The sequence below is a fragment of the Alternaria rosae genome (assembly GCF_020736505.1).
Source record: "Alternaria rosae strain MPI-PUGE-AT-0040 chromosome Unknown BKA58scaffold_1, whole genome shotgun sequence".
Lineage (NCBI taxonomy): Eukaryota > Fungi > Ascomycota > Dothideomycetes > Pleosporales > Pleosporaceae > Alternaria > Alternaria rosae.
Window position 1 is genome coordinate 1,618,717 of NW_025763570.1, and position 12,280 is coordinate 1,630,996.

The 12,280-nt window shown below is 47.9% G+C and overlaps 5 protein-coding genes across 5 annotated transcripts; 2 read left to right on the forward strand and 3 right to left on the reverse strand.

Moving 5' to 3' along the window:
- Window positions 1-20: 20 nt before the first annotated feature.
- On the reverse strand, window positions 21-2,293 carry BKA58DRAFT_372401 (S-adenosyl-L-methionine-dependent methyltransferase). The gene has a single exon (XM_046169126.1). It carries the CDS (start codon window positions 2,079-2,081, stop codon window positions 207-209), a length of 1,875 nt encoding a protein of 624 aa, XP_046030798.1. The 5' UTR covers window positions 2,082-2,293; the 3' UTR covers window positions 21-206.
- BKA58DRAFT_10294 (thiamine pyrophosphokinase) lies at window positions 2,276-3,542 on the forward strand. The gene has a single exon (XM_046163769.1). The coding sequence runs from the start codon at window positions 2,470-2,472 to the stop codon at window positions 3,412-3,414; it is 945 nt and encodes a 314-aa protein (XP_046030799.1). The 5' UTR covers window positions 2,276-2,469; the 3' UTR covers window positions 3,415-3,542.
- A 57-nt stretch (window positions 3,543-3,599) lies between these two features.
- BKA58DRAFT_433690 (DNA-directed RNA polymerases I) lies at window positions 3,600-4,095 on the reverse strand (the record flags this gene model as incomplete). Its single annotated transcript, XM_046173209.1, has 2 exons — window positions 3,600-3,708; window positions 3,764-4,095. The coding sequence occupies 2 exons, from the start codon at window positions 4,093-4,095 to the stop codon at window positions 3,600-3,602; spliced, it is 441 nt and encodes a 146-aa protein (XP_046030800.1).
- A 111-nt stretch (window positions 4,096-4,206) lies between these two features.
- BKA58DRAFT_350395 (uncharacterized protein) lies at window positions 4,207-7,006 on the forward strand. Its single transcript, XM_046168517.1, has 2 exons — window positions 4,207-5,284; window positions 5,343-7,006. Exons 1-2 carry the CDS (start codon window positions 4,494-4,496, stop codon window positions 6,889-6,891), a joined length of 2,340 nt encoding a protein of 779 aa, XP_046030801.1. The 5' UTR covers window positions 4,207-4,493; the 3' UTR covers window positions 6,892-7,006.
- A 1-nt stretch (window position 7,007) lies between these two features.
- BKA58DRAFT_416004 (glycoside hydrolase superfamily) lies at window positions 7,008-9,510 on the reverse strand (the record flags this gene model as incomplete). The annotated part of the gene is made up of 3 exons (XM_046172577.1): window positions 7,008-8,991; window positions 9,046-9,361; window positions 9,420-9,510. The coding sequence occupies 3 exons, from the start codon at window positions 9,508-9,510 to the stop codon at window positions 7,032-7,034; spliced, it is 2,367 nt and encodes a 788-aa protein (XP_046030802.1). The 3' UTR covers window positions 7,008-7,031.
- Between the last annotated feature and the right edge of the window lie 2,770 nt (window positions 9,511-12,280).

Sequence of the window (12,280 nt, forward strand, 5' to 3'; positions counted from 1 at the left end):
GAATGATCAGATCTCTTAGCATTGTTTCAATTAGTGAAGTGCGAGAAATCCACATGCCATGCTAGTATACAAGTAAGACTCGGTGAGATTTAGAGCCGTGTGGTGTATATCCAGGTCTTAAGTAGTCTCTTGGTTTAGCTCATGTCTAGCTCTATATATTGGCAGCCATACCGCGGTATTGACAATAGACGGATGCTCAAAGTATGTTAGGTACCGCCTCCAATCATGACATCAAACACACAGTGCACAACACCCGGTGCGTACATCTTCACTCTCTCCACATGCTCCACCTGGACCTTCCTTTCCGTTATGGCATTGTCCCTGCCCACCAAGCTCCGAAAGTCTTCTTCTATAGTTTCTCGCTTCGTCTCGACGTCTTTGACGCTAACATTCTCATGCACATGGATCCACCCTCCAAGCTGCTTGTCAAGCATCGCAACCGCAACATCCCAGGAGAGCTTGGAGGAAGGTAGCAAGCCAAGATTGACATGCCGAACAGGTGGCTTAGGCAATGGAAGCAACGCGTAGTCCGTCTCAGCACTCTCATTGCTTGTCTGAAAGACCAGAAGATCAGCTTGGTGGAAGTAGGGATCGTCCACTGCGGAAGTTCCACGAATTCGTGCTATGTCTGTGCCTTTGAGTACTCGGCAGGTCCAACCATTCATCTCTGCTCCTCTCCGTAGTCCTTCAACACTCCACAGATTTATCTCCCAGCATGCAACTTGCTTGACGCCTGCATGCCGGCCGTCTCCACTCTTCTTGTACGAGAAAGCAAAGTAGCCGATTCCAGCGTAAAGATCGACGGCTGTTGATGCAACATCCAGATCGTTCACTGAAGGAAGATTCAAGATCCTTGCTTTCTCATTGACATTGCCACGGCTAAACATCGTGTAGAGCGGTGCCCAAGTTTGCCAAATGCCGTTTTGGCGTGCAGTCACCCATAGAGCGTCATCAAAGTCTGTTTCTGATGGTGAGGTTATGGTTTGCGGTGTCGGTGCAGGACCGAAATTGCCGTATAGAGGTGTGAGATTAGCTGGGCTACGTAGTACGTTTTCTTTGCCAGTCGCAGCGATCGCTGACACTGATGTCGAAGATGTGGATATCGGTATAGGCGCATTGATGGCGATATGTGTCGCACCCACTGATCCTGCAACATCCCGCCATACCGCTTTCATGCTGTCTGAGTCTACTGGATAGATGGCGATGAGAGTTCGCCACGGTGCGGAAGATAAGGCGTTGTGCGGAAGAAGAAGCATGGGCTTGTATATTGAATATCCATCCGGGAACGCTGTAACAAGTACTTCGACTGTAAGCTTGCTTGATAAAGATGCAAGATCCAGGAACAAGGCGAGCGCGGTTTCTAAAGCCTTATGAACAGGACTTCTGTGAGCTGCGTGCAGGGATACTGCCGGGCTCGGGACGTGATGGGAGATATATATGTCTTTGGAAAGCTCTTCCAGTGCGAGATCTTCTGTTATCCTGAACATCAAATCGTCCGCGTCCAAGATCTCGTTTGAGCCGTCCATTTTCGTAGTGTACGGAATATTGGTGGGAATACGCATGCGTTGTTGAACAGACTCCGTAGCCTTTTCGCCTTCCGTAATCATCGTGGAAGGCTCGATATACTCTCCTCTAACCACGTCGAACTGCAGGGTGGGAAATGTAATACGACTGTCGCGGTCACCAGGCGCCTCAGCTGCCAGGCTCGAGAGCTGATCTCCGGCTGTCTGGTCTCCATGCTGAGATCTATCTTGTAATAATGAGTGGTCGACATATTCGCCGCTGATCACGTCGAAATGTAGCCTTGGAAAGCGTGATTGCTGTGTGAGATTTGAAGATGCCTGGGAGGCTTCTCCTGGTGATGCCATAGTGCTTGCTTCAGATTGGAATGAGTTTGATAAATCAGCTCCTTGCCTCGAACCAGTCGAACTCTCAACTGCACTTGGTACTCTCTCGCTATCCAAGTCAGGTACGATCTTGCTGCTCCGGTCAAGTTGTCCGGCCCGCTCCAGGGAAGACTTCACAGTCTTGACATGCTGTTTGGGCACGATAAGAACGACCTTGGAAGTTTGGGCCTCCATTATTTATCAGAACCTAATCGAGTGTTGACGGCGAGGTTGAGTCCTGAGGGTTATTGGAGAAAGCCGATGCAACATGACGTAGAATTTGTGCACTTGCTAGCTTCGGGCAGCACTATACGAGCACGGCACGCTTGAGAGCCTTCGCAGGTGACACGTGTATTGAATCGTAACTGCCAAATTTGCCGGATCATCTGCATAATCCACCTCGTCTGTCCATGGAAAGAACGTTCGGAGGCACGGACGAAGCTCAACATGGTTGTTGCTGTTTCGAGACCCCGCCCCCACCCAAGCTTGTGTGGGTAAGCGTGTGACGCAGCTCATAAACACCCAGCTGGCGCAGCACTTTCACTGACATACCCAAAATACACACCCTCCTCACTTATACACAATGTCTCTCACGAACCTCGATCTCATAAACCAATGCGACGGCTTCCCGTATCCCGACGTCAACTCAGAAACATACGTCGCGTCCATCAATACGTATTACCAATTGCGCGTCTCAGGCCACAACTATGCGCTGGGTTATATGCTCCCATCAGTCGTCGAGGTTTTCCGCGGAGTGCCTGGCTGGGAAATCGATGACGATGCTCGCATTCTTCACCTTGCAGCCGGATCCAACGCAGACGAGCGATCGAAAGTGGTAGAAACCACGCTGTTGGCTATGCGACAGACAGGCCACTTCAAAGTGTTGGACAAGTGGCGGAATGAACTGTATGCTGTGTATGGGCTGGGGAAGGAGCTGTTGTTCAATGTGGAAAGGAGTGCTAGTTGCCTGTTTGGCGTCGTTACCTATGGTGTGCATCTTACGGCATTTACAAGGAAAGACGGGGACTTAAAGATCTGGACGCCGAGAAGGGCCCGAACAAAGCAAACGTACGGAGGCATGCTTGATAATGCGGTCGCAGGCGGCATCGCATCAGGTGAGTCGCCGTTTGAGAGCCTCGTGAGGGAATGTGGAGAGGAAGCTTCGCTTGATGAAGAGTTCGTACGGGCGAATGCGAAGGCGTGCGGCACAGTCACATACTGGTATATCCGAGACGAGAGGGCTGGAGGAGAGACGAACCTGATGCAGCCCGAAGTTCAATATGTCTACGATCTCGAGCTCCCCGAAAACGCAATCCCGAAGCCAGGCGATGACGAGGTCGAAGAGTTTTACTTGTGGAGTGTGGAGGAGGTGCAAGAAGGGATGAGGAAGGGCGAGTTCAAGCCGAACTGCGCGTTGGTGGTGCTCGACTTTCTGGTACGCCACGGTATTCTGACGACAGAGAATGAGCGCGACTACATTGAAATTGTGAGTCGACTGCACAGGAAGCTAGAGTTCCCTACACTGTGAAGAAGAGAACAGAAACGTGATATTCCCGCGCAAGAGCGACAAGTAAATCTATCAAGTCCTTTGGGGGTATACAGACGCCGTGCCGAAACTTTTAGACCAGATGATACCAATACCAAGACAATGCTACCAAACGCCTATTCTATGCTTGCTTCCCTTGACTCGTGGTGGAGGCGCAGGCACTAGTACTATGAGTGCTTGATGAGCATATAAATGTCGTCGATCTTGAGGCCGCTGAGCTTCCTATGAGGGCCCTCCATGTACAGAAGCAGCCCCCCGAAGCTGGCAAAATACTTTCTGCGTTGCCGTCAGCACCCGCTGCGAAAAAGGCTCCCGCGCGAGCTTCACTCACATGATGTCTCCGTCACCACCCTCCATGCGGTAGTTTTTCCCATAGCACACGTAGTCGTACATGTCGGCCAGTGTTGTAACACCCTGCTTGCCGACACTCCTCCACATGGAATCGTTGTCGCCCTTGGCACTGCCGTCCAGCGCCAATGTCGTTGCCAGTACCAAGCTCAAGGTCTGACCAGCTTCGACCGGGAACAGTTCGTGGTTGATGTCGAGCGACATGGTGATTTGGCTATCGGTCGAGGTGCCGAAGATGCGGGAAACGCGATCGTATTTCTCATTGTTGATGGAGGTGACGGTGAACGTCTCTTCGAAGACCTGGGCGTCGGCCATGGTGGGAATGCGCGTAGGTTCGGCGCGTGAGTGAGTCTGCGGCGGGTGGTGATGTTGCGACAGTTCGCGCAGGCAGAAAGTCGTCGGAGCGCGAAAGAAAGAGAACAACGCGTGTCTTGGCGGCGCCGCACTTCCGCGCCCTCTCCGCATCGCCGCTACGCGCACCGCCTGCCAGCCACACCATCGCGCCTTCCACAACTGTGCTCTGGCATTCGCAATACTCCCATACATGACTTTGCACACAAATGCGCATTACCAGATCACTCACCCAGTCACTCGCTCACTTACGTGAACAGTCAGTTGCCTAAGCGCGCAACTCCCTTCTAGGGTACATATACTGCGCCTCAGCCTACCCTCACTCCTCTGTCCCCTCTTCCCACCTCCACTGTTTCTCCTCCATGAGCTACGATCGCTACTTGATGAATCTCTTCAGCCTGCACGATCTTGACTACCTCTCGCCCGATATGCCCGACTTCACTTCAAGTCGTGACTGTAGCCCTGTGGCTTCCGATGCACTCAATCAGCCCAAGTTCAAAGCTGCCGCGAGCCAGAGCAGCATGCTCCTCAAACTCCCCGACGACATATTCAAGTGTGTCATGGACTATCTCGACCGCGACGCTGCGTGGTGCCTGAAGAGGCTATGCAAAGGCATGGCAAGCAGCGTCACCGTCAATCAGCTCCTCTACAAATACCCCATACAACTCAACGATGTGCGCGACATCAGACTAGGCGATTGGAAGTATAGAGGCCTGGGTAATATACGGTGGATCAGCTTCCAGGAGAGCATCACCGATGAGAACCGCCGACACGTACACAAGTTGGCAATGTCACACTGGGCGAGTATAGAGGACTTCAAGTGGATAGAAGAAAACTTGCCATGCCTGACCAGCTTAGACATTTCGGCCATCAAAGACTTCGTATGGACCCCGGAAGAGACGTGGACGTGGAGCATGCTGGCTGCTGCTTGCCCTAAGCTGTTCGGGCGCCTCGAAGAGCTTGAGGTTGCCAATTGGGCCGACTACACTGCGCACTCTCGAATTGAGTACAGCTACTCATACAACGACTATCGCTTCAAGCAGGGCTTCCGCATGTCAAGAAGGCGTGACGGTGGTTCTGTCGCCAACGTCATCTTTCCAATCTGCAGCAAGCTGAAGACGCTCGCAATACGAGAGCGCTACTCAGGCTTTCAGTAAGTTTTGTTCAGTATGTTTCTCTACCAACGCTCCCAGTACTGATGGCAAGCCTAGCACATGGAACGAATGGGAAGTCCACCAGCGCGTCTGCTGTCTTGTGGATGGTGTGCAGAAGCACTGCCCAGACAGCATGACGAAGCTGAGGATACACGATTACGCCCCGTACCGATCCCTTTTCTCTACCGATGCCACAGCCTGGTCGCGAATAAAAGACGTCGAAATTGGTCTATACTCATGGATGGAGGACCGTCGCGATCGCGATGTAATTGGTCCTATCCCGTATCGAATAACGCAAGGGCATCACCATCGTGATGAAGAAGAGGCATTCGACGACAAGACGTTCGACGCCTGCGGACGCGACCACATGGTGCTGGGAAATCATGTCGTGCAGGGCGTAGGAGCTTCGTTTGAGGACCTGCTGCAGAGCCTCCAGACCATCTCCAGAAAGTATCCAAACATCAACATTAAGCCCATACACAGTCTCCAAAACATCATACTTCACCCGTTTCATCTTGTCAATGTCATGCAGCGCAGACATCACTTTGGCCAAACCACGCAGCAGAACAACGACCAAGCGATCAGCGACCCTAGCTCCAAGCCAGAGGTTCAGGAAGCACTGCGGTGGCTAGCTGAGAAGTGCGACTGGAAGCCCATACTCACATGGGAGAACCTCATGTCCGACGTCTTTCCAGCCAATCTCGAGCCCAATCGGACAATGCTTCCGAAACAAGATATTCTTTCTCGTATACAGACTATGATATCAACTTTGCGAAGCCTCAACATCCCTATCCGCATCTCCATTGGCGAACGCACAAACATGTCTCCTGCGTCCGGTCTTGACGGTAACCTGTATTTCGGCGACTTCAAAACGTTCGTTGGCGAAAACGAGGACAAGCGTGAACTGTTGCTTCCGACCCAAGCTGTCTTCAGTCTTACGTGCATCGCGGCCATGGTTGATGAACTCACTATCCAATACCCCGCCGACGTTCCTGGTGTCTCTGGCTGGCTGCGTACAGCGAAGCGCCCTACACCTGCCGAGGTAGCACTCATGAAACGCGAGATGATTGGCTGGAGGCGCTTCTGGGCTCGCTACGCTTCCCAATTCAAGAATCTGAAGAAGTTGACCGCTAATGTACCCAACGACATCTACGAAGACTGGGGTAAAGGTGAGCTCGTTAAGCTACTAGACGATGAACGATGGCAGATGCTTGAGGTGGAGGAGAAGCAAGATCACAGCATCTTCGGAAGCTACTTTCCATTCAGCAGCACTAGCTCGTCGTCTGCTCTACGACAGAACCTTTCGCGCCGGCGTACAAGAACCAAGTTTGTTCAGCGTGTCTTCTTCCGGCTTGACAACGAACCATTGGACCTCGAGTGTCTCCCTACAGGATTGAGCGAGAAGCAGAGAGAGGAGAGGGATATCACTGACGCCGAGATTGCAGACAAAGACACCTTGACACATCGCTTCTGGCATAAGAGCGACGATGCAGACGGTGAAAGGGGCGAGAAACGCAAGCGAGGCCCTGCCGAGGATGGCAGTAGCATGGAGGATCCGGAGAAGAGGCCAAGGACCGATTATGGAATTTACGCACGTCACGAGTAGACATTCTAGCTTCTGGCAACTACAATAGAGCAGCAACTGTATTGATTCATTTAGCATACAGAGGTTGATAATGTTAATAGTATAATGATGCTAATGAGTCTATTATATCTAACACCATGTTGTCTTCGTAGAAAGAGATATTAGATTGCGATGGTTGTGTTTGTTCGCAGGTCCTTGGAGCTGAATCCTGATAAGAGAGTAATCGATCCTCTCGGAATAACCCACTCTTTCTCTTGAACGTCCCAGTAGCTCAAGTCCCTTCTCATGAGCTCAAACGTCGCCTGTTTCGTTTCGCCTTTGCGAAGATATAGTTTGTTGAATCCTCTCAATACCTTGACAGGTGTGCCTGGGGGCGTTGTGTCCTGGGGAAGTGATACGTAAAGTTGCGGGACAGTGGAACCTGCTCGGTCACCTGTATTAGTGACGTTCACTGTCACTACAGCTACACTGGTCCACAGGTCGACCATGCCTCCTGGCGCTATACCCATGGACTTGTCAACATGAGGGTCCAACGATTCAACAGTGAGTTGAACGTTCAGGGCCGGTGCCATGTCGAACTCGGTGTATGAAAGCCCATAACCGAACTCATAAAGGGGTTCCTTGCCCTTGTTTGCGTCAAAGTACCGGTAATCAATCATCTGACCCTCTACAAAGTCTTCCGTCCATGCACTAGGATCTGTGTTGTTCTCGGGCAAAACTAGAATCGGAGGACCTGCATCTGCTTCGTCCTTAGGAATGGAGTAGGGCAGCCGGCCGGAGGGCTCAACGGTTCCCCAAAGGACGTCAGTGATTGAATTTCCAATCTCTTCGCCTGGATAGTGTGCAGCTAAGATGGCCGTCACATTCTCGTTATCCGCCCATGGCATCAAGACTACGCCCGGACCATGTGTCACCACGATAGTGTTTGGGCATAGTGCTGCTGTGCTTTCAACAGCCATGGTAGCATTCCACTGGAGATCCAGATCCGGTCTATCGGCGCCTTCCGTTGCCCAGGCCTTCAAGAATAACAAGCAGACTTGGGGTGTTGGATAGATGGTCGTAAACCGCCCCGCCGCAATCTCATTGTTGTCGAGCAGCAATTGCACTCGGCCACCGAGAGCTTTCACTTTGGTCCGTATGGCTTCGAGTGGGCTTATAAGACTTGTGTGTCGCACAGTGCCAGATCCGCCACCAATGTCAAGGGTGCCTGTTTCGTAACCCTCTGGAAAGTCCTCGGAACGTGCCGGCGTGAATGTCGATCCAATGGTTGGATCTGGGAGACCGTTCCCAAAGAGAGCGAAGCTGGTTTCGTTTGTCAACGGCAGTGTCCCATTGACATTTTTCAGCAACACTGTGCCGGCTGCGCCCAGCTCGCGAATGCCGCGCGCATGATCGGCGCGAACGTCTAGTGCTGGGACCTCAGTGAACAGCCCCGCCGCTGAAGATCCATGCCCAAGCTGCGTAATAAGAAGTGTGGGCCCAGTCGCAGGATCTATCATCGGAAAGTCCTTGTCTTGATGAAGTCGGAAATAGGGCGTCATGACTCTTCTTGCCATGTCTTCGAGGCGATCTTCTGATACTTTGTCGGCCTGAACTGCCTCAAGGAGCTTGTCGCCAAAGTAGCATGTGAAACCACTTGCAGTGATGTTTCCGGGCATTTCCATGTCTAGGCCTCCTTCCGCATATTCCACTGTGGAATGCGTGCCGCCAAAATCAGAGACTACATATCCAGGGAAAGCTAATTCATCTTTGAGAATTGTCCTTAGACTTTCTGAGTTCGCACAGGAGTATGTCTGGTTGAGGCGACTATAGGCGCACATGACTGATGCTGTCCCAGCCCGGACAGCATTGGCGAATGGCCAGAGGTAGAGCTCATGGAGTGTCCGGTCGTCGATGTTGGCAGAGATCGCTTCAATAACGGTTCCGTCGTCCTTGGTACTCGGGTTGCGCTGTGTTTCTTGCTCGTTCCCAATGTAATGTTTTGAGCTTGTCTGAACACCAGTTGCTTCTATACCAGTAACGGACTCATTCATAGCTATACCAGAAAGATATGGATCCGGGCCAAAGCCTTCCCAACCGCGACCACCTCGAGGGTGGCGGCCCATAGGTCCAGTACTGGGTCTGCGTCGATGTAAGTCTAGAAACTTGAAGTGTAGAGCCGAGGGATTGACATACCCTAACAGAACGTGAACACCTTTCATTCTGAACTCTTCCCCGAGAGCCACGCCTCGTTCATACATGAGACGTCTATCCCACGTCGCCGCCACTGTGATCCCAGACGCAAACACACTTACGCCGTCCGCTCTGTTGACACCATTCGGGCCATCTGACATGCATAGACCGGTGTAATTAAGCCGTTCGACTGGTGCGAGGGCGCCTACACAAGGTAGAAATGGGGCGCGACCATAACTCCCGGTTACAAGGCCAATCTTCTCCGACATAGTGAGTTGAGACACAAAGCTCTTGGCCTTCTCTGATGCTTCATCCCAGGCTATACATTTGCTACCGGTTAGCCAGTCATGTAGGATAGTCGGCTTGAAGTTGCTTACAAAGTGGAGTGTTGAGAGGCAGATCGACAGCTGACACAAGCCTCAGGGCTGTCATTAGACAAACGGCACTTGGGGCGGTCGCAAAATGCATGTTTGATGCTAGCCCAGGAGATATCGGAAGTCTGGAAAGAGCTCTCGATGAGTCTGGGGATGGAAGATGATCCTTCACTCAAGGCCGTGCTGTTGACTTATATACTGATGCCTGCAAGCAGACCTCGGAAGTCAACCGCCTTTCGCAGCTTTGGAGACCATACGAATGCGCTGAGAAGCGGGGAAATTTTGGTAGCCTCAGACCTCATAACATTGACCTAGCTCTCTAGGTCTTCTAACTCCGATGCAAAATACAGAACGACTCAGTTACCCGTGTAGTAGTTCCCCGTGGGGTGGCCCGATGCAACCAAGTCCCGAAGCTCTTACCCGCGTGCGCGTATATCGATGTGTACGAAAATACGACGTATCGTTGGTTCTCGTATAGCCACCCTACCAGAGGCGAGTGGTTCTTGGTTTACAACGGCTTGCATTAATATTGGGTAGCCCTGAATCAAGACCGCCTTAAGCTTGATTGGAGTCTGTGTGTCGTCAGACCGTGACATAATTCAATTCTGCCATTGCGTGACTAAGGTTACGCAGAGGTTGCGCCGCGGTCTTCTGAATACGTCGTATAGCTGAAGGGCTGTCTAGCGGAACGCTAAAGGATCTTTCGCCCTGATGGGGCGCGCCTAGTGCTCTAGGCGTGACGCTAAGACTCTTGCTTTGTTCTCGCTGCTTGGTACAGATGGAACGACTGGATTCCTGTCTATCTCTGAACCGCAATGGGATGACAAGCATGTCAGTACGACCTGGGAGCGCCGACGTTCGGTGGGCCTAATGACAGCGCCGAGTGCGATGCGCCTCCACTGCTCCTAGGCACGAGCTAGAGGACCAGCTTAACATTATGCCCTCCGTCGCTACAGGCGTTACTAGTGGATTCCAGCGATGAATCGTTAAGTTTACACGTCGCTAACAGCCTCGCAGACAATAGACGTGAAGACATCAATCACGACTTCTATCTTATGCAGGCGATCCTTAAACAGGTAGCTAAAGAGAAATCTAGAATGCCTACTTAACGTAGGTAATAAGCGAGTAGCTAGAATAAGTAGGTAGCTAGCTTTTGCTAAGACTCTACTAAAACTATAACTATACATAATAGTGCAGAACTCTATAGAACTATAATTAGAAATTATAATAGACTAAATTAATTAGAAACTTCTACTATATCTTACTTATAGGTGTATAATTTATTTTCTACCTTACTATAGCGTTTACAGCGTTTTTGTAATAGTTTACCTACTTTAATATATACTCTTTTCTTTACTTTCTTTCTATTACTATATGCTCTAAATTGTTTTAGATTTAATAGTTACTAATTATTACTAACTATTAGAATCTCTTTCTACTATATCTACTTTCATTTATATAATTTATATTATATAGTAGCTTTATTAGCTACTTTAAGCTTAGTTATATACTATTAAAATAATACTAAAGTATACACTATTATCTCAGCGCCTTTTAAGAGGCTTTTTACTACCTTAACTATTAATATAGAAAAGATATCTATATACTTCTGAAGCTTCTTAAGAACTAGCTTTATTTAAATCTTTAATTCTAGAGTATTACTTAGAGTTTATAACTACTAAAGACTATTCTTAATAGTAAGTAATACAGAGAGGTAATATGAAAAAAGAGTAATCTAAAAAGTTACTATATTTAAAGCTTTATAACTTTAGCACTAGAAAAGCTATTAACTAAATTTCTTAAATTTTAGAAAGACAAAAACAAGCTTAGTAATAGGTTATTAGAAATTGCTCTATAAATAGACACTATAGTAGGCTACTAGCTAATTAAAAGTAAAGTAATAAAAAACCTACTAAAAAATTAAATATAACTTTTTGATAGTAGTATTAGATTTCTAAAAACTTAGTATATTATTCTTAGTTTAAATTGTTATTATATACTAGAAAAAAAGAATTTATAAATAAAAGAATTATAAGTTATAAAGAAAAGCTTTTTTCTAAGCTTTAAAATCTTAGGTAATTTTACTAGCTAGCTAGTACTTAGTATACTACCTCTTGGTATCTAATACTACATTATATCTTTTAGGTAAAGATAATAGATAATTATATTAGAGCTAGAGAGACCTAATTAGTTTAGTTAAAGATAAGTGTATAAATTAGATAATTACTAGAGAGGACTTAGAATAAAAGTTTCTACTATGTATCTACTTACTAAGCAATTACGTAGCTTAGATTATTATAATTAGGTAATTAGAGTAGGAATCTATAGATTTCTACTCTAATATACTCTCTAGAATAGAAAGATTTATTAATCTATTCTAATTGAATTAATCTAGTTATAGTTACTATGCTTAGTTTACTCTTCTAAGGCCTAGATTGTAAAGCCTAGAGTAGTATAGTTAATTACAGTTAAATTATAATCTAATCTAGCCTTAACACTAATAGAAGTAAGAGATCATTTATTTAATTAGAGCCTAATAAGCTAAAAATTAGTCTTAGTAGACTAAAAATTAGATTATAATTATAAGAAACATAGGTAATAGCTCTATATTTCTACGTTCTTAAGTAGTAAAATCTAGTTCTCTTATCTACTTCTTAATCTTTCTTAAGTAAAGTTTACTATCTATGTCTATAATTACTACCTTAATAGTAATCTAGTAATTATAGCGCACGTAAAAGCGCTTAGGCCAGAATTAGAGACTTTTATTAACAATAATAGCGCTTTTAATTCTTCTCTTCTCTATTATACTACATAATTCTTTTATATAGTAACAAACAGTATTAAGTCTTAAGTCTAACTCTTTA